Below are 21697 nucleotides of genomic sequence, written 5' to 3' on the forward strand. Positions count from 1 at the left end.
TGCATATGGCTTTAGTTTAAAGACAGGGGGGAGAACATCTCATGATAAATTGTCTCCTTTTCAATGAACTGAACAAACATGATATATGTTTTGGTCGTCCTTTCACTTAAAGGGACTGATGAATAGTCATGATTTGTAAATGAAGTTAGGTGATATCAAATCCTCTCTTGATTACTGTATTGAAGAAGAAGCTTCAGTCAGTTGCCTTTAAGTATTCTGGATCCCTGGGGTTTCTTTTTCCACAAGTAATCTCTTCGGTTTGTCTCCTTTATTAGCTCCATGGGCTAAGCCCCACAGGATCTAGTAGCATATGCAGTAAAGGACATACATTGTTGTCACAGGCCATGGTGCTGTCAAAAGAGTACAGGTTGGACCTCCCTGATCTGGCACCCTTGGGACCTGAGTATCAGAGGGGTCGCCGTGTTCGTCTGAATCTGCAAAAGCGGCGAGGAGTCCTGTGGCACCTTATAGACTAACTGAAGTGTTGGAGCATAAGCTTTCGTGGGCAAAGACCCGCTTCGTCAGATGCATTTGGGACCTGAGGTGCCTTGGACCAGGGAGTTTGCCGGACCAGGAGAGGTCAGGGCTCCCCTGCTGGCTGCCCGACTCCTGGGTTTGCAGTGTAATAAATTTTTTTGCTGTGAACTGCATGCAACGGCCAGAGGGTCAGGGAAGCGTCCAGTGCAGAGAGAGCACCCTGGCATGGGGATCTCTAACCCCTGGCATAGGTGACAACCACTAGGTTGTGGGACAAGCTCCCAAGAGTCCTGGGTCCAGCCTTATTGAGATTATGAGGAAAGTGGAAGACCAGGGAGATCTCTGGGTAACGTAAGTGAGAACAAGGAGCCACATCCTCTCCCCATTGTTCCTGGGGACTGCGAGTGTCTGGGTCCACCAGAAGCACTGGGATGGGTTCCCTAGGGAACATGATGGAATCTCATCCCTGGAGGTTTTGAAGATCCTGACACACGCTGCGTTCGCCTTGCAGATCATAGCTCCCTACCGTGCTGAGGGGATGGGGACCTCCTCACTGAGTTTGCTGTTGACTGCCAGGTGCATCCTGATGGCACAACAGTGCGTTATCTTGAGCCGCTCAGACGTGATGACATTAAAATACCCGCTTGGTTGTTTTGCTGCAGGAGGAAGATGAAGGCTTAGGGAAGCAGCAGCCCTTGATTCCGGAGCTATTTATTTATAGAATCCTCTCACGTTAATAACGATGCGGCAGGTGAATCTGAGATGGGCTGTTATTGAACCTTCCCGACTATCTATCATCTGCTTCGCCCTCCAGGTTTTCCTCTTCAGTTTGTCACCAGGTTATCTAAGGACCTGCTACGTTTCAGGTTTCTTTTTCTAAGCATGATTTGAAATGTCTCTCCCTGCTTCCCTACAGAGACAATGGGGAGAGACTGGGGTTGCAAGCTTGCTGGGTCCCGCCCTTCCAACACAGGGTGGCCTGTTTAAGGTCTATCTACACCTACAGCTGGAGGTGTAATTTTGATTAAGCGAGGCAGCCAAAAGCAGCCGAGGCTAGTTGCCAGCATCCTATTCCATCTGAATCCCTAAGCAAGCACGCAGCTGGATAGCCCACGCTGCGGTAGCTACACTGCTATTTCCAGTGCTCTGCTCCATCAAAGCTTGCATATGTCAGTTTCCCCATGCTGGGAGTGACCTTCTAGCTTCCATGCAGATGTACTCATGCACTGTAAGGGTGTGTCTAGACTACATGGCTCCATTGACGGAACCATGTAAATGAGTTTATTTGGCATAGTCAAAGAAGGGATTTAAATAATCCCCGCTTCATTAAAGTAAACTTGGCCGACGCGCTGTGCCGACGATCAGCTGATCCGACACAGCACAGCAATCTAGCCGCGGATCTGTCGGCTGGGGAAGCCTTTGACGACTGCTCCCTTATGCCTCGTGAAATGTGGTTTACAGGATCAGTCGTCAAAGGCTTCCCCAGCCGACAGACCCGTGTCTAGACTGCCGCGCTGCGTCGGATCAGCTGATCGTCGGCACAGCGTGGCGGCCATGTTTATTATAATGAAACGGGAATTATTTAAATCCCCGCTTCTTTGACTATGCCAAATAAACTAATTTACATGGCTCTGTCGACGGAGCCATGTAGTATAGACACACCCTAAGTTCCTTGGCACCGGAGTGTTTTTTTATCCTGTACTTGTACAGCACCTTGCACGCCGGTGCCACAATAGAACAAAGAATTAATAAACAATAAATCATAACTGTACGTGCCTGTGTAACCCACACACCTACTGGGGTGGTTCACTGTCCTTTGTAGTTGTACTTAAACCACTTACAGAGAGAGGGCAAATGACTTTGCTCTACAGCCTTAGCTGAGAGCCAGCTGGCTTTTGGCTCATGCACTAAGCTCTAGAGGTCCCACGTTCGGTTCCACCTGTCGGCATTACAGCTGGACTGAGTGCTACGTAATGCATTAGTCAGCAGAGAGTAAATCAGTTGCACATATCTAAGGGCCAGTGGCAGACTGCAGTCCCTTGGGAGCAAGTGGTGGGAGAGGACGGGCAGAAAGGAACTGTACCTCTTAAAGACACACTTACTTCCCGGGGCTCCTTGTGGGTTGGAACTTCCCTCCACTGGCCTGTACTTGGGGCTAGAAGGGATCAGCTAGCCCCCAAGCTGCTGGGGCCACAGGCCCAGCTCCTCAGCTGTATTTAGGTGTGTGAGCCGATGCGTGTATGCTAGGCACAGTATTACTGTACATGTTGGGAAGTTTGTTATCTGAAATGAATATACGCTCCCCATAATGATGTCCGCTCATGAAAAGTTTTTCAGAGGGACATTGTTAAGGGCCCAAAAGCAAGCTATTCCCATGTGTTGGAAAGATAGAAAATACGGCAAAAGACCACATTGGCTTAGCCACGAGATCTTGCATGATCTAAAAATAAAAAAGGAGTAATATAGAAAATGGAAAGTAGGACAAATTTCAAAGGATGAATATAGGCAATCAGCACAGGAATGCAGGGGCAAGATCAGAAAGACAAAGGCACAGAATGAGCTCAAACTAGCTACGGGAATAAAGAGAAACAAGATTTTTTATAAATACATTAGAAGCAAGAGGAAGACCAAGGAGAGGGTAGGCCCACTGGTCAGTGAGCAGGGAGAAACAGTAATAGGAAACTTGGAAATGGCAGAGATGCTCAATGACTTCTTTGTTTCGGTCTTCACCGAGAAGTCTGTAGGAATGCCTATCATAGTGAATGCTAGTGGGAAGGGGGTAGTTTTAGAAGGTAAAATAAAAAAAGAACAAGTCAAAAATCACCTAGAAAAGTTAGATGCCTGCAAGTCACGAGGGCCTGATGAAATGCATCCTGGAATACTCAAGGAGCTGATAGAGGAGGTATCTGAGCCTCTAGCTATCATCTTTGGAAAATCATGGGAGACAGGAGAGAGTCCAGAGGACTGGAAAAGGGCAAATCTAGTGCCCATCTATAAAAAGGGAAATAAGAACAACCCAGGAAACTACAGACCAGTTAGTTTAAGTTCTGTGCCAGGGAAGATAATGGAACAAGTAATTAAGGAAATCATCTGTAAACACTTTGAAAGTGACAAGGTGACAGGGAACAGCCAGCATGGATTTGTAAAGAACAAATCATGTCAAACCAATTTGATAACTTTCTTTAATAGGATAACGAGTCTTGTGGATAAGGGAGAAGCGGTGGATGTGGTATACTTAGATTTTAGTAAGGCGTTTGATACGGTCTCGCATGATATTCTTATCAATAAACAAGATAAATACAACTTAGATGGGGCTACTATAAGGTGGGTGCATAACTGGCTGGATAACCGTACTCAGAGAGTAGTTATTAATGGATTGTAATCCTGCTGGAAAGGCATAACAAGTGGGGCTCCGCAGGGGTCTGTTTTGGGACCGGCTCTGTTCAATATCTACATTAACAATTTAGATATAGGTATAGAAAGTACGCTGAGTAAGTTTGCAGATGATACCAAGCTGGGAGGGGTTGTGACTAATCTGGAGGATAGGGTCATAATTCAAAATGACCTGGACAAATTGGAGAAATGGTCTGAGGTAAATAGGATGAAGTTTAATAAAGACAAATGCAAAGTGCTCCACTTAGGAAGGAACAATCAGTTTCATACATACAGAATGAGAAACGACTGTCTGGGAAGGAGTACGGCAGAAAGGGATCTAGGGGTTATAGTGGACCACAAGATGAATATGAGTCAGCAGTGTGATGCTGTTGCAAAGAAAGCAAACATGATTCTGGGATGCATTAACAGGTGTGTTGTGAGCAAGACACGAAAAGTCATTCTTCCGCTCTACTCTGTGCTGGTTAGGCCTCAGTTGGAGTATTGTGTCCAGTTCTGGGCACCGCATTTCAAGAAAGATGTGGAGAAATTGGAGAGGGTCCAGAGAACGAGAATGATTAAAGGTCTAGAGAACATGACCTATGAGGGAAGGCTGAAGGAATTAGGTTTGTTTAGTTTAGAAAAGAGAAGATAGAGGGGGGACATGATAGCAGTTTTCAGGTATCTAAAAGGGTGTCATAAGGAGGAGGGAGAAAACTTGTTCATCTTGGCCTCTGAGGATAGAACAAGAAGCAATGGGCTTAAACTGCAGCAAGGGAGGTTTAGATTGGACATTAGGAAAAAGTTCCTAACTGTCAGGGTGGTCAAATACTGGAATAAATTGGCCAGGGAGGTTATGGAATCCCCATCTCTGGAGATATTTAAGAGTAGGTTAGATAAATGTCTATCAGGGATGGTCTAGACAGTATTTGGTCCTGCCATGAGGGCAGGGGACTGGACTTGATGACCTCTCGAGGTCCCTTCCAGTCCTAGTATTCTATGATTCTATGAAAGTATCCCATAACAGCTTGTACCAGCTGAAGTGAGCTTTGGCTGAAGTGGTTAAGAAAATGGTTGAGATCAGGGCTCATGAGTGTTTTACCAGAGCAGCAGGAAGGGAGTTACCTTCCCAGGCTACCACTGGGAAGTCACAAAGGAAAAGGACAAGAGAGATGAATGTTCTACCCCGGTGCACTCCTAGGCCCTACATGCCCGTTGATACCTGAAATACACGTGTTCAGAGATACACCAAGGTACCAGACAAGCAAGATAAAGAGCTACTAGACTGACTCCAGTGTCAACTGATGTGCTCTATATCTGGTATAAAAGTTGGCTTTGGGAACACACCTTTTCCATAAGGTGAACATACCAATGCTTCACATGATGGCTACCTGGTGACTGGCGTCATATTGAACCTTTCTCCTGCCCGGCTTTAATATTAGCTTTGGGCCATAAAGCTGACTGACAGAGGTTATTAGCTTTCTTCCCTCTCAAGCCAAATTGTAGTCAGTCAATTGAGTATACAATTAATCAACAGGTGCCTAACTCCCATTGAAGTCAAATCCCTTCGGAGACCTGAGTCCCGAGGCCTGTTTCATCTGGTCCTTCCTTGGAGGGAAATGGAGGCACAGACTGTCCCATGGGCTAATGGGAACTGCTGTTTGGTGGAAGGCTTAGGTGACGGCACTACATTTGGGGGGCTGTCACAAAATAATTTTCAGGGTTCTCAGAGCCAGTCTCCAGCAGCTTGTTTTTCTTCTGCTAAACTGAAATACAATTAATAAAATAAAATATTAATCGGAATGGATTTTAAAATTGAATCTGCAGCCTCATTTACATGCGCGCCATTTGAAGCTGTTGGATTAAATTTCCCCTTTGCAGGAGTCAGGCTGCATTTATTTGGTTTGTTTTCCGATGAATATCTAATGCACCTTTAATCTGCCATGGTAGGCAGTCACTGCAAATCAGTCTGGAAAGGTCAAACACACTTTGACAGCCTAGTGAGAGGGATGAAAACGAAGGACTCAAACTGAGAGAGCAGGTGCCCTCCAGCATATGCAACATGCCACCGCGTTCTATCAATGGCCTCCTTGTCATATGAGCTATCTGTCTAGTACTATCAATTTTAGAAATGTGTGTCTGCCTCTTTCTGGCTGGCTGTCCATCTGGGAGTCCATTTGTTCAAGAACTCCTCCTAAATGGTAAGAACTAGGACTACCACATTAGGTAGGCACCTTCCTCTTATCATAACTTAAAACCAGGTTAGAGCTTGGTTGCACCAGGATAATGTGATGTGCTTGGAATTTGACTATTTCTCATACAGTGGAAAGGGAGGGGTTCTGGAGGAGGGATGGTTATACTGAAGAATGACCACAGGGGGCAGGAAGGGGCCAGAGACGAGGACCAGGACAGATATAACCCCATTGGGCCAGAAGGAGGAAGGGCTGGAAAAAGGGATCACTGTCTGCTATATAGTTCAGAGAGTTTGTCTGTTTGTGTGTCTGTGTGTCTGTCTGTCTGTCTCCCATTTGGGGGAGCTGGAGCTGCAGCAGACATGTCTTACTTGGCCCCAAGCTGCTGTGGTGAGAGGAGGCTGGGGTTGTCCTCCCCCCAGGGGCAGCTTGCATAGAACCCCTCCTCCCCAGCCCCAATCCAGAGCAATGATTTAAATGAAGAAAAACAAAACCTATTTGAGTTAAGGACCCAAGCAGCAGCACCAGGTAAATCGTTGAGTTGGTGAATATTAGCAAGAGGATGCTAGTGCCGGACTCCCAGCCATGATACTTTTAAAACAAAAGGCCCCTGTAAGAGATAAAGGGATAAACCTGGAGGCCTTGGGGAAGGCAAAAACCGCGTGGAGCTTCTTAGCACACGAGGTGTTTGCAACATGCACTCTCTCCAATGAGTGCCCGGCCCACAGTGCAGGCTAATGTAATGGGTGTGGTTAGCTATGGTCCCACCTCCCTGACTCCCAGTTGAGCCTATAAGAGGCAGTCCTGGCCAAAATGTCCAGTATTGTGGGCCGGGAAGAAGGCAAAGCCAGGGAATCTGCCAGGAGCAGACTGTCAATCAAAATAGGCCTGGGAACAGCCCTCCCCATGACGTCACCCCAGTGTGCCCCTCAAGACCCGCCTCCTTTCCCTGCATCACGTCCGGCACCCAGCACAAGCGGCGGGTCAGGCTCCGTGCGCTGCATACAGTGCAGACGCAGAGCCACTCAGAGTGCAGAGCACCGGCGGCCCGTCACGGGTGGATACGACAGCCCACCGGGAAATTCCCGGTATCCCGCCGGGCCAGTCCACCCCTGGGATCTGCCATGCACACTCCTCTGGAGTCCTAGCTGCAATTCAAAGCTACCATTCCCCAGACGAAAACTCTTATTGAGCAATACCAGCTTGAGTTAACTGTAGCCTAGGATGCAGGGGAGCAAACTAGTTCAAAGAGGAACAAAGTACATGCCCCTCTGTGGGCTTGGAAGAATCTGGCCTATGAAGTTTGCACCTTGGACCCATCTCTAATCCAATCTACTTTCATTTGTCCTTAAAGCAAGTTAGTGCCGGTTTGTTGGGCCAATTTGTCAGCAGGCATCCGCTGCTCGGCTGACTCTTGCATCATACGCCTCAAACTTCCCGTACCTTTTGCTCTGTGCAAGTCAATTTTCATTGGCCGTGGTGAGATGGGAGCCCATAGCAGCTAAAAATTTCATTCTGGCCATTAGCAGCCTTCTTGGAAAGGTTCCTGTACAAGGCCTAGCAGAGCGGAGAACTCTCCATCGCCGGGTGAGTTTATACCAAATTGTAAACAAGAAAGAGCTCCAGGGAATAGTGCCTCCTCCAAAGATCTGCTTTGGGATTGGGAAAATCCCTCAGTGCTATAATTTCTAGTGCTTTCGCCAAAGAAAACAACCCCCGAGGAGCATGGGTCCATATCTTGCCTATACACAGAGCCTGAACATCAATTATTCTACTCCTGAATTTGGGGCAAAGTAGCAGATGGGTGGAGTTAACATGGCTTTTAGCCCCTTTTGCACTAATTATTTTCTAGGGCTGTCCCAGGATCTGCTGAGCCCATGGGGTAAGTTAGAGCAACCCCAAGGGTTCTGTACATTACACACTAGCTGAGAAAGCCCCACGAAGACAGTGTATTCTAGGGGGCCCTTTCTACCTACTTAGAAGCTTCTCTACTCTGCTAGTGCAGCACAAAAGGATCTTAGTTCGGGTCTACACTAGGACTTTATTTTGAAATAAACCCCGACCCCAAGAATGAACATATAAGTGGAGCATCCACACGACTTATTTTGAAATCCGTACTCCTGCTTTTCATCAGGAGTAACGCTAGTTCCAAAATAGTTCTTTTGAAAAAGCCGTTGTGTGGACACACCAGTGGCGCTATTTTGAAATAACGACTCCCTAGTGTAATTTGAACTAATTACTCCCCAGTGCTCCCTGGAGCTCTACGTTGAGATAGAGCATCCACATTAACGGAGCCTGCCTTGGACTCATTTCAAGGCTTCCCGGTAGCGTGGACACGCTAGTTCGAATTTGTTAAATCGGGAGTTAAGTTGAATTACGAATTTCAAAATTGTTTCCTAGCGTAGACATGGCCGACATGAAAGAGAAGACCAGGCCCCCCTGCGTGAACCAAGGTGCAGACTTGAGGTTTCTGACACATTACAGTCCGCTTATCCCATCCCATACACCTCATCAGCTGTCTCTTTCTTCCAGGGCTGTCTTTGTGCAAACCAAACCGCAGTTTATAAAACCTTTACTTCCAGCTTAAAAGCCACATCAAACCATTCAGTGACATCAAACAACTATATTGGTCTTTCAATCCAACTTCAACATTTCTGGGTACATTGAACATCTGAGCTCACAAAAAATATTTGACATTTGGCTAAGTCCTCCTTTCAGGAACCCCCTGGTACTCTAAAAGAAGTCTATTGACAATGGCTTTGAGTCTGCAAATGTCACTCAGGCTCGTAAGAGGAGTAACAACATACACCTGGTGACTACCAGAGCATTCTGCTAACAAGGGGATATAAAGGTTGTGTTCTAGTTACTGTTTGAAGTTGCTGCAAGAGAGAGTATTGGACTTAATAAAGTGTATACAAAATAACTACAGGCAGTCCCCGGGTTACGTACAAGATAGGGACTGTAGGTTTGTTCTTAAGTTGAATCTGTATGTAAGTCGGAACTGGTACATATTGGAGGGGAAACTCTAGCCAAACATTTCTCCAGAGCTCAGTTGTATTCTCCCACACCTCACTTCCCTCAGTCCTTTATTCTCAAGCTGAGGTGTCTGCTGAGAAAAGCTGCTCCGCGTCTCCTTGGTCTACTGGACGGGGGCGCTAGCTTCGCGTCTCCCTGGTCTGCTGGGGGGGGGGGCGCTAGCTTCGCATCTCCCTGGTCTGCTGGGGGGAAGCAGCTAGTGCGGGGTTGCCTCACCCCGTTTGTAAGTAGGGATCCGATGTAAGTCGGATCCATGTAACCCGGGGACTGCCTGTACCAGGAAATGCTGACTGGGAGGAAGACACTAGAAAGAGCGGATGCCTTGGTATTTGAAAAGGAGTGAAGCAAAGTAGCTTGGGCCCGGTATCTAGGTTGTATTGCTCCATGGCACGGAGATCAAGGAATCTAAATACACCTGAGTAGTAAACAGCCTTTGCAAACTCCAAATCCCAGCTTTTCAAGGGCATGTCTACACTAGGCAATTATTGTGAAATAATTAAATTTGAAATAATAACGCCTGAAATAACAAAATCAAAATAGTGTGTCCACAGTACGGAGGAGCCTCAAAATGAGTCCAAGACAGGCTCCATTAATGTGGATATGCTACCTCGACTTAGAGTTCCCGGAAGCACGGGGAGCAATTACTTCGAATTACTCTAGGGAGTAGTTATTTTGAAATAGCAGCAATGGAGCATCCATACTGCCGCTATTTCAAAATAAATATTTCAAAATAACGATTTCAGTAGGCATTATTCCCCAGAGAAAGCAAGAATACAGATTTTGAAGACTACAGATTTTGAAATAGCCAGCCCGTTCTTTCAAAATAACGGGCTTGGTACTGTGGACATTCCGTGTATTATTTTGAAATAAGGGGGGGGGTATTTTGAAATCATAGAATCATAGAATACTAGGACTGGAAGGGAACTAGAGAGGTCGAGTCCAGCCCCCTTCCCTCGTGGCAGGACCTGATACTGTCTAGACCATCTCTGATAGACATTTATCTAACCTACTCTTAAATATCTTCAGAGACAGAGATTCCACAACCTCCCAACTTATTCCAGTGTTTAACCATCCTGACAGTTAGGAACTTTTTCCTAATGTCCAACCACAACCTCCCAACTTATTCCAGTGTTTAACCATCCTGACAGTTAGGAACTTTTTCCTAATGTCCAACCTAAACCTCCCTTGCTGCAGTTTAAGCCCATTGCTTCTTGTTCTATCCTCAGAGGCCAGGAAGAACAATTTTTCTCCCTCCTCATTGTGACACCCTTTTAGATACCTGAAAACCGCTATCATGTCCCCTCTCAATCTTCTCTTTTCCAAACTAAACAAGCCCAATTCTTTCAGTCTTCCTTCATAAGTCTGTTTTCTAGAACTTTAATCATTCTTGTTGCTCTTCTCTGGACCCTCTCCAATTTCTCCACATCTTTCTTGAAATGTGGTGCCCAGAACTGGACACAATACTCCCACAATACTCCAACTGAGGCCTAACCAGCACAGAGTAGAGCGGAAGAATGACTTCTCATGTCTTGCTCACAACACACCTGTTCATGCATCCCAGAATCATGTTTGCTTTCTTTGCAGCAGTATCACACTGCTAACTCATATTTAGTGAAATAACTCCCTAGTGTAGACCAGGGCCAAGAGAGCTTAGGATCCATTTAGGCTCCTAAACAGGTAATTAGAGCTTAAGCACATCATGTCAAATCTGGCTCGAGGATTTTTTTTTATCAATGATCAATACCATGAATTAAGCTGCCGCAGGCAAAATGCTAACAAGCAACACCACTGCCTTTGGTGGGTTAGTACAGGAGTAACTGGCTGTCACTTAGCAAGTGAGTCATTTGAGGAGGCCCAAGGAGAGCACGAATTTAGCTTTAACCCTGTGACACCAGGGGTGCGTCTAGAATGGCAAGATTTTGCGCAAAAGCAATTGCTTTTGCGTAAAAACTTGCCAGCTGTCTACACTGGCCGCTTGAATTTGCGCAAGAGCACTGACTTTGTAATGTACAAAATCAGTGCTTCTTGCACAAATATTTTCATGCTCCCACTCGGGAAAAAGCCCTCTTGTGCAAGAATACTTGCTCAAGAGGGCCAGTGAAGACAGGGAAGAAATGTTTTACGCAAAAAAGCCCCGATGGCTAAAATGGTAATCAGGGTTTTCTTGCGCAAAATCGCGTCTAGACTGGCCACGGATGCTTTTGCGCAATAGCACTCTTTGCGCAAAAGCATCCGTGCCAATCTAGACGTGCTTTTGCAGAAATACTTTTAACGGAAAAACTTTTCTGTTAGAAGTATTTCCACAAAATCATGCCAGTCTAGACACAGCCCAGGAGTGTACTGGCAATCAAAATAGGCCCGGGAAATGGGTTGAGAACGGCCCTCCCCGTGACGTTATCCCTGCGTGCCTCTCAAGCCCCACCCCCTGCGCCATGTCCGGCAAACGGCGCAGGCAGCGGGTCAGGCTCTGCATGCCGCGCACAGCACGGACGCGAAGCCGCTCGGAGTGAGGGGCAACGGTGTACGGACACACTGCCCACCGGACGACATCTCACCGGGAAATTCCCGGTATCCCGCGGGGCCAGTCCGCCCCTGCGTGACACTTTGGCTCGGACAGGTTACAGCAGCAACAACTGAGCTGTGGCACTGAAGTCAGCAGATCTGCCTCAGAAACAACCTAGAGCACAGATCTCGTGAGTTTCATGGTGCCACATTGTCACTTTCTAAACACCCGGTTGTCCTGACAGAGTCTCTTTCACCGGACTCTGGGAAATCATTCCTTCAGCATGATGCGGCTTGGTCACCTTTTGGTCGAGACTGTAGGCCAGAATCCAGTCCTCCTGCTTGGGGTGGAACAGCAGGCTCTGGATGTAGAAGTTCAGTCGGTATTTTTGATAGGTGGCCCCTTCATCGTAGCTGATCAATATGCTGCTCTCAATCTCCGGGTCACTCAGGAGCATAATCTATAAAGGACAATGGAGGGAGAGACAGAAGGAAATGAAGAGGGTTAATGGGGAAGTCAGGCTCCATGTCACCTGAAACACACTGATACCAGAATGAACTGGCAGCACCGCCTTACATCAAACAGCATCAGAACCTGCTCCAATATACACGGGCGTGGGTTATATTCACTAAACTATGGTAATTAGCAGCTTTAGACAGCAAACAGCTCTGGAGAGTCCCTAGAGAGCTTGTTTAAAATAAACAGCAAATTTTGACCAAAATACATATTTTGGTTCTGATCTAAAAGCCAATTTTTATTGATTTTTTTTTCCCAATGAAAATGTTTAGACCCGCTGTCGTTGCTGTAACATATACAGAATATCTAATAGAGAGGGGGGGGGCTAAGAAAGATATTCCGGCACATACTAGAGATTATCTGTGCGGGTGGCTTACATGTGTCTTTACCACCTAGGAGTACTCCAATCATTTCAAACTACAGTTAAGAAAACCATTACACCATATCATCTTAGGTCTCTCTCTCTCTCTCTCTCTCTCTCTCTTTCTCTCACTCACACACACACACACACACACACACACACACACACACATACACAGAAACAGAATAAATCACAGAATTATGGGACATACATATAAAGTGCACAGGAGTTCTGAAGTTTATCATGGACTTTAGACCACTTCACCTGCTCTTTTGCCCACCTATCCATCTCTCTATCAGGAATACTTCAAATAGCCTAAAACTCTGAGGAGCTTCAAATATGTTTGTTTCCACCTGCCAGCGACGTACCCTCCATTTTCTCCCCCAGTAGGAAATTCTCTCTCCACATATACAGGCTCTAAGGTCCAACATTTGTGTTAAAGGTCGCATCCATATCTTGCTACCTTGCTAAGCTAGAAGGGGAAGGTTTCAGCCATTGGAAAGGAGAGATTTCCCAGCCATTGGAAAGGGGAGATTTCCCAGCCATTGGAAAGGGGAGATTTCCCAGCCTGACAGTCTGTGTCAGCTTCCCAGTCTGAATTTAGGCACGAGTTTGGGTGTGCATCATCCTTACCTTCCATACAGCAGGGACAATTCATACCACATTTAATGAAGCTGTTTTTCCCCACTGCAGGGAAATCGGAATTGTTCCATTTGTGCAAGTAGGAAGATAATTCATGCCTCTGATTTTAATTAGAAAATAAAACCAATATCATAAAATGTCTTTCTTCTATATTATGTCTTACTATTCCCTACATCAAAGTCACCAAGCAACCCATTCGGAAAACTTTAACTCAGCTTGCCATCTTATTAACATCCTGAGAAAAAACAAATCACCTGAAAGCAAATGCCAATACAAGGAAACAAAAGCAAACGGCGGGGCCACACTACAGCTACAGCACAGCAGGCTATTGATATGCTAGCTGATTCAAATGAACACGACTTGCTTTTCCATTTAAAATCAAATGTAGGACCCACCTTTTAGCTGGACATGAGATTCAATAAAACTTTGTTCTGGACAAACAACCAGTAGTCCTGTAGCACCTTAGGGTAGGTCTACAGTGCAAGGTTATTTTGAAATAAGCTATTCCGGAATAGTGATTCCAAAATAGCTTATTTCAAAATAGCACGTCTACACTGTGGGGAAGCCTCAAAATTAGTCTGAGGCAGGCTTCCCTAATGTGGACATGCTACCTCGATTTAGAGGCCCAGGAGGCACTGGGGAGGAATAACTTAGAATGGCCCTAGGGAGGGGCCCCCTTCCTCCTCCCGCCGTGGCGCTGAGTGATGCGCCCCTCATCCGGACCACCACGGGGGGGGGGTGTCGATGTTGTAGACAGCCCCGCCCCCTGGCCATGTATGTCACTGCCCCACCCCTCCTTCCCCACGGCAGCCCGGCTGAGCACGCAACACTCAGCCGAGCCGCCACGGAGAGAGGGGAAGAGGGTGGGGCAGTGATGTATGCCCCCCGGCCCTGGCCCCAGACGTGTACGTCACTGCTCCACCTCCCTCCCTTGCGGCAGCCCAGCTGAGGAGGCAGCACTCAGCCAAACGCCACGGCTGGGGGAATGGGGAAGGGGAAGGGGGGGCGGGGAGAGACAGAGGGGAGAGAGAGGCAGGAGGAGGAGGAGAAGAGAACAAAAGAGATGGAGAGAGAGGCAGGAGGCGGAGGAGTGCTGAGAGAGAGGGGGGAGAGGCAGTAGGAGGAGAGAGAGAGAGACAGAGCGAAAGAGCTCAGGAGAGAAGACCTGAAAATCCCGTTTTATGACAGGCTAATTGGCTAGTTTCAAAATAACGGGAATGGCTGTGTAGATGCTCGCATTGTTATCTCGAAATAACAGTGCAGTGTAGACGCACCCTTTAGAGACTAACAAAGACAGACAGACAGACAGACAGATAATCATGAGCTTTCATGGGCAAAACCCACTTCATCAGATGAGCTGAGTGCCATCTGAGGAAGTGGGTTTTGCCTACAAAAGCTCGTGATTATCTATCTATCTATCTATCTATCTATTGATATTTGTTAATCTCTCAAGTGTTACAGGACTACTCATTTTTGAAGTTACAGACTAACATGGCTATCCCTCTGTGACTTTTGTTCAGTTGAGTGTCTCATAAGAACATAAGAATGGCCGTGGGGAGGGGTTATTTTGAAATAGCAGAAGTGGAGCATCTACACTACAGATATTCTGACCATTGGGTCAGACCAAAGGTCCATCTAGCCCAGTGGCCTGTCTGCCGACAGTGGCCAGCACCAGGTGCCCCAGAGAGGGTGGACCGAAGACAATAATCAAGCGATTTGTCTCGTGCCATCCCTCTCCAGCCTCTGACAAACAGAGGCCACGGACACCATTTATCTAGCTTCTCTTTAAACTCTGTTATAGTCTTAGCCTTCACAGCCTCCTCTGGCAAGGAGTTCCACAAGTTGACTATACGCTGTGTGAAGAAGAACTTTTTTTATTAGTCTCCATATAAGCATTGCCCCTGAAAGTTTTATAGAGTTAAACAACACAAGACAATTCTGGAGCATAGATGAACACCTCACCAGATCTTATTGAATCATACAAGTTCAATTAGAAAAAAATGGCAACTATCTGTAATAGGCCTCAATCAAGCACGACACTCGGCAAGGCTTTAGTCTGAGATCTGCAAGAAGCCCCGCGGAAAGGTGGAGTGAAACTGACAAGAAATCTGAAGTGAAACTGAGTAGCATCCCGCTTTCATTGCACAGAGCTCAGCGAGATGCAAGAAGGGAGCAATCAAGGAAGACGATTCAAATTAAATTAGTTGCTTTAATTCATTCAGATTAAATTAACCAATTTTTATTAGCAGAAGAAAGGCCTTTTGCGGGGAAGGTTGGTTGTCCTTTTGAAACAATTACATGCTTTTTCATTTGCACGTTTCCATTCTCAAGGCAGTGTTTCAAACTACCAATCGATCATCCTCTAGGTTGAAGGGGAAACAAGAAGTCACTCACCAAAGTCAGAACCCCACCATCCTGAGCTGCTGTGGGCCCACTCATGGCATGGTTCTTTTGGTAGAAAATCATAAAGCAATGCTTACCTACGGGAGCTTTGCTGGCAACAGTAGGGTATCTGGTATGATCTTCTTGCCCTCATGGGAAACTGCTTAAGAGAATACATCAATGCATCGACAAGGGAAGCCAAGAACTTGAGACCACCAACAAGGAAAAGATCAGACTCTTGATCTTGGATTTATTTCCCCTTTCTAATCAAATTAAAACACATGCCTCATTTCTGCCAGACACGAAAGGGTTTGCCTTTATTTCCCATTTTTTAAAAAGCATTTGCCACCACTTATAGCTTCAGCGGCAGAGCCCGCTGTCCCCAGCTACATCTATTTGCATCCACAGGATAATGCCTGCGTAAGAGAGACATTTGGAGTCTGCATTTGTAGCATTTGCTTGCCTCTGCAGAATGGTAAGCGAGTACTAAGATTGCCACATAGCAAGCTACTCCAGGTGGACCTTACATTTAAAGGCAGAGGACTTGGGGAATCAAGAGATTTTCCACAATAACGGCACAAAAGGTTACCAAGCTAACAAAGCCATATACGGAAAGTTCACAAGCAACGTTGTGTCTTGAGCACTCTAGATAAAGAGCTCAGGGCACCTTGATAGTATCCGGGTAGGTTTTACACCAGGGCCCCGATCCTCTTGCCCTTCCTTGCATGTCACGGTGAGATCAGTGGAGCCATGCACGGGAGTCAGGGCTGCAGAAGCGGGTTCAAAATCCAGGTGCCATTGCGCACTTGGCACTGCTGTGATTGCCCACCCAGCAGCACTGCCAGGTAATGGCGTAACAAGAAGGGGCAAAGCAGCAGAGGAGAGGATCACACACAGGAATTTGCTGTAGCATAACCCTCCAAGTGCCAGTTAAGCCAGGGAGGACCTTTCGCTGATATCAATGGGTTTCGAGCGGGAAAGCAGAATGCAAATGGAATGCTGTCATGATCATGCAGGCTAGCCAGCAGCCTGGGGACTAAGAGGTTAACTATACCTAAGCCAGGAAGAGTCGGGCAATAGGAATGTAGGTAGGAATTTCAAACTGGGACAAAAGAATGTTTGGTTTTTCCCTCCTTTGTCCCTAGTTAGTTTCTCTCCAGCTACTGAGGGGGACAGACACTATGTCTTCCTCCAAGAAAAGACTCTTCACTATCTGTAAGTAGGGTAAAGTTTAGATAATCAGTTTTATTGTTTTATGGTTTGGGAATGGGAATCTGATGTCTGTGCATTTAAAAATGGGTTTTTCTCTTTTTTGCAACTAAGCTCTTGGCCCATTTTGGGATCCACCCCCTCCCCCCATAAGTGTATTAATTGGTGACATTTCCATCTAGTCATTATGTGTGTAACAGGAATATTGTGATGATAATAAAAGTTCTGTCTCTTTTCTTTTTATGAACCTGATATTGGTTAATTTTTGTGTCCTGGTTTTACTTTAGGCGCTGAGATTTCCCAAGTGGTCTCTGGTTTCCTTATCATTACTTGGGTGGTGGTAGTGAATTTTTATCCCCAAAATCTAGATTTTTAAGATTTTGGGGGGAAGTCTTATACCAAAGCCTGGAGAGATAAGGTTTTGGGGTACTTTTGCGGGCCCCCACTTCTGCATTTATCGTGCCAGAGTAGGGAAAAAGCCGTGACAAATGCTGATGTGCAGAATCAAACCTGGGCCCACGGAACTTTGTGAATGAGCCTCGACAGCTGGGGGGAGGAACCTAAGGCCCAGGAACCAGATGTGGCCCCCAGTTTGCCTGGATCTGGGCCCCGAGGCTCAGGGTCCTCACCCCACATTGGGGAGCCTGCGCTGGTGTCCCAGGCCTCCTACCACCACAGGACTGGAGCACATAAAATCTACTAGGCTGGGCTTCCCACAGACCATGTTTTTCTCCTTCTTAGTTGGGGGCCACATCAGTGGGGGGGGGTTGGTTTGTTTTTTGATCTCCGTTGTCTGCGGCCCGTGGCTGATTTTTCTGGGGGTCAGCAGCCCTTGGCCCAGAAAAGGTTCCCCGCCCCTGCTCGACAGCTTGAGCTAAAAGCCAGCTGGCTCTCAGCTCAGGCTGTAGAGCAGACTCATTTGGTCTCCATGTCACTGGATGGAACAGTGCACCGCCCCCAGAAGATGTGGGGGTGATGGGCGGTGGGTGAAGGTAAGGCTGCAGCAGGCAAGCCCAAAGCCCTACACCTTCTGCTGAGGCTCCACCCTTCACAGGAGCCACAGTGCCTCCCTTCCCCCCCCCCCCCCCACACACACACACTATGGGAAGGTGAGGCAGTGAGCCACCCCCGCACCAAGCACGGGGAGGGCAAAGGTTTGGGGGAACAACACTTCACCCCAGTATGCCTACATGGGCCAGAGTGTGGGCGGGGCAGGACTGGCTGTTTGGGAAGGCAATGCCTGCCCATGCCTAGCATACCTGCTGCCCACGGTGGGAGTTGCCCAAAGAGCAAGGAAAAGAGTTCTGTGCACCCACAAGCAATGCAACCTCGGCTCCAGGCCTGGCTCCACTCGGTCAGTTCCAGCAGGGGGTAGGAAGCAGCTGACCACTGGGAAAACAAGGAAGGATTATTGGTGGCCGGGGGATTCCTCGCGCCCTCTTTTCCCTACCCCAGTGATGGGACATTGCGGGAATGATATTTCTACTCCGGGTTCACTGAGCAAGCTCCACGCCACAACAAAGAAAACCAAACAGGCCTATTTCCACACATTCAGGGAAGGGGACCAGACAGCCTTGTTCCATGAGGAGTAACAGTAGTTCGAATAAGAGAGCTTAATTCGAACTACCTACTCCATGCCGCGTGTAGCCACGGGCACGGAGTCCGCACTAAGGGGGATTTAAAAATGGCGGTGCCTGGCAAGATGCAAATGAAGCCTGGGATATTTAAATCCCAGGCTTCATTTGCAACTTCGAATGCCTACATTAGCCACCCTAGTTCGAACTAGGTGGCAGTGTAGACATACCCTTTGAGACTGTCTCTGGGTGTAAATCAAACGCTATCTTAAAGCTGGCACCATCTCACACGTTCCTACGTTTTCGTGCACACCAGGTCATCTTACAACAAAGGACAATTTCTGGGGTGCAAAATGGCCTAGCACAAAGTCACAATCCATGTCTACCTAAGAGCAAATGCTCTACCATCAGTGGGAAGGTTTAAACCTTTGGCCTTCAGTATCAAACCCATCGTCTCTTACTGCTCAAGCAGACATATTCAGGATGGGTAAGAAGGAGATAGCAGTTACGGGTTGAGGTACTAGAGGGAGGCACATCCATATCCACTACCCCACTGTGTCACACGCCAAAAGCCCTCCCTAGCCAATCCTTCCCGAAGCCAATTTCTACACCAGTCAAAGACTCTGAAGGCACCCCTATGCTTATGAGAAGATTGATGCTCTGGAGATTGATCCTCCAGTTTTTGATTTAGCGGGTCTAGTAAAGACCCCTAAATCGAACACTGAGAGCAGCCCCTGCCAGCATCCCATGCTCCTCATTCTGCAAGTAGGGGAAGCTGATGGGAGTGTGGGTTCCCATTAGCCTCCCTCTGTGTGGATGCTGCCACAACTCGGCTTCAGGAAAGCCGACTCCAGCTACGCACTTTGCATAGCTGGAGTTACATGCCCTAAGCCAACCTACGCTGTCGAGGGTCGACTAGGCCTTATAGTCTTCACTTTGGTTGGATGAGAGTCCAGAACACCACTGCCATACATACAAGTCCCATCTGAAGTCTCCCCAAATCATCTTCTCATTTTCTTAGTTTCCCAGGGCAACCTTCCTACCCAGAACATCCAAGCAATTAGGGCCAAAGACTATCTCCATTTGAACATTACCAAGCACACGGCCAGTAAAAAGTGCACCCTTTCTGGGTGTGGTGTATTGTCTCATCTTGTGGCACGGAGACCACTTAGGGTATGTCTACACAGCAGGACTAAAATCAAATTAAGCTACACAACTTCAGCTATGTCACGTGCGTAGCTTAAGTCGAAATAGCTTAATTCGGCTTTTGGCTCTATCTACACAGCAGGAAGTTGAAGGAAGAGTGTTCCTTCAACTTCCCTTACACCTCGTGAAACGGAAGTGACTCACTTCGTGCAGTAACGACTGTTCTTTGACGTATGTGTCCCCATGAAACGGAGTAAGAAGTCCTCCAGTTTGCCATTATTTCGAAAGAAAGGCTTGTCGTGTAGATGCACACTGTGTTGTTTTGCAATAACGTTAGTTATTCTGAAATAACACTGCAGTGTAGACATAGCCTTATACAGAGACCAATGGGTCTTTTCCACAGCCTTAGCTAAAAGCAGCTGGCTTTTACCTCAGGCGGTAGAGACTCATATGCTAAGCCCCAGAAGTGCCAGGTTCAATTCTGCCTGTAGACGTCTGCCAGCTTTACCCTAGCACTTAATAATCAGCAGTGGAGGAGAGAGGGGTTGCTTGCATCAGAGGGGGCACAAATCAATGTTATTAGCACCCCATGCCTTGCCGCAGGGCCACTGGGGTATATAGCAAAGCTGCCAAAATGTGGAAACTTAACGGGTAAGCTTAGTGAGAAAGAGGAGAAAAATAAGAGCAGCAAGAGAGACAGCTGACAGCTGGCTCCATTACATAGGTTGCTCTTTCCTTTCTTCTTTCCCCCCACCCTCTCCATGCCCTCCTTTCTATCAAAAGGGGTGCGTGCGGGTCGCACAGAAGTATCAATATTGTTACTCAGGGCATGGCCACGATGATCCATCATTCCACGCAACATTGGCCACAAACAAAGCCGCTCAGAAGCAATAGGAAGTGTGAGAGAGGTAGCGAAGAAAAGGACGTTCTTTGTGTCTGCAGCTGGAGCCGGTTTTAAAACAGAGGAAGGGAGGGAGAAGAGGGGCTGATAAGAAGGAAACAAGGGAGGGGGGATTGCATGGTTTATTTTATCCCTGTTTTTCCACTGCAGAACCAAAAACGCAACACACTTTTGTTTGGGGGAAAATAGCAGCGCATTTGTCAAAGGGCAAAACTGCCACTTCTCATGACGGGGCCCGGACGAAGGAGCCACCCCACTAGCGATTTAGATTAATCGCTTTTCATTAAGAGCCAATAAACAAACTCCAGCCAGAACGAGCTCCTCCGCCAGCCCCCCGGTGTTGCCATCTATAATTGCTGTAAGGAACTGCAAAGGCGCACCAGTGAGTTGTCAAATGTAATTTATAGGTTTTTAAGATCTAATCATTTTCTATCATATTAGATTAAATGGCAGCCTTTATTAAAGAGGAAATTGCATTTCACCTTGCTGCAGTCTGGGGTGGATAGTTTGGTGCCTTCTGTAGCTTTGAAATGGGACTGGACGGGAGGAGTCGATTACCACGGAGGGGAAGTCCTTGAAAACGTACTTGAGCCGAAAACGGCAACGACGTGGCAGTCCTCCCAATGCTGCCGCTCCAAAGCTTGCCAGCCACCGAGCAGCAAAGACACGGTCTAAACAGAAACCTGAATGAACTTAGGGATGGCAGCAGAAAGGCAAATGCAATCAACCCAGAGTGTTGTGATTCGCTTATGCGCCCCATCAGCCAGATCCTACATGGGTGAAATTCACCACCCTCCGGTGCAGGAGTCCCACTCAAGGGTGAAGCCGGGCTTCTGATGATGCGTAGGATCCCGTCCTGGCCCAGTGTGAATTCCACCCGCATACCACTCCAACTGCTCTGGAAGCCAGTCAAGTCCTAACGGCCTGGTTCTTTTTGGATGGCAATGCTTGTTGACAAGCTTGGAGAGCTCGTGAACAAAGCCAGCCAAAGCTGGACCTGCGGGGCTGAGGGGGATTCCTGAGTTCTGAGCATCTTGGCATCCACACCGGATGAGCTTTCAGAACAGGAACCGCAAACAGGGAGACTCCTCCAGGACTGCAGAATCCCCTCCCAGGGCGAAGCCAGGCTCGCGCCGACGGGAGGAGGTTCTCAGAGCCTATCAGGAGAGTTAGCTGCACGGACGTTTACGGGAGTCGTAGGGCTAAATCCTCAGGTCGGCAACAAAAGCCTAACTCAGGTGCTATATTCAAATTAACCTCTGGCTTGAGCCCCCCACCTGACATGAAGGACAGAGCAGAGCCAAATATCTCCATGGTCAATGGGCTGCTGCATCTTTTCAAAGGGTGTGCCCAGGGATCTCACTCATGGAGCCACAAAGGGTGTGG

At 47.4% G+C, this 21697-nt stretch overlaps 1 protein-coding gene across 2 annotated transcripts in view; it reads right to left on the reverse strand.

Annotated features, from left to right (window-relative positions):
• SORCS3 (sortilin related VPS10 domain containing receptor 3) overlaps positions 1-21697 on the reverse strand; it is a 498174-nt gene that overhangs the window by 198004 nt on the left and 278473 nt on the right. For both annotated transcript variants that reach the window (XM_006135388.4, XM_075935518.2), the window contains exon 4: positions 11882-12040. In XM_006135388.4, the coding sequence (XP_006135450.3) occupies positions 11882-12040 (159 nt within the window). The remainder of the gene's footprint in view (positions 1-11881; positions 12041-21697) is intronic.

Source organism: Pelodiscus sinensis, chromosome 8, assembly GCF_052426305.1.
Source record: "Pelodiscus sinensis isolate ZL-2025 chromosome 8, ASM5242630v1, whole genome shotgun sequence".
Lineage (NCBI taxonomy): Eukaryota > Metazoa > Chordata > Testudines > Trionychidae > Pelodiscus > Pelodiscus sinensis.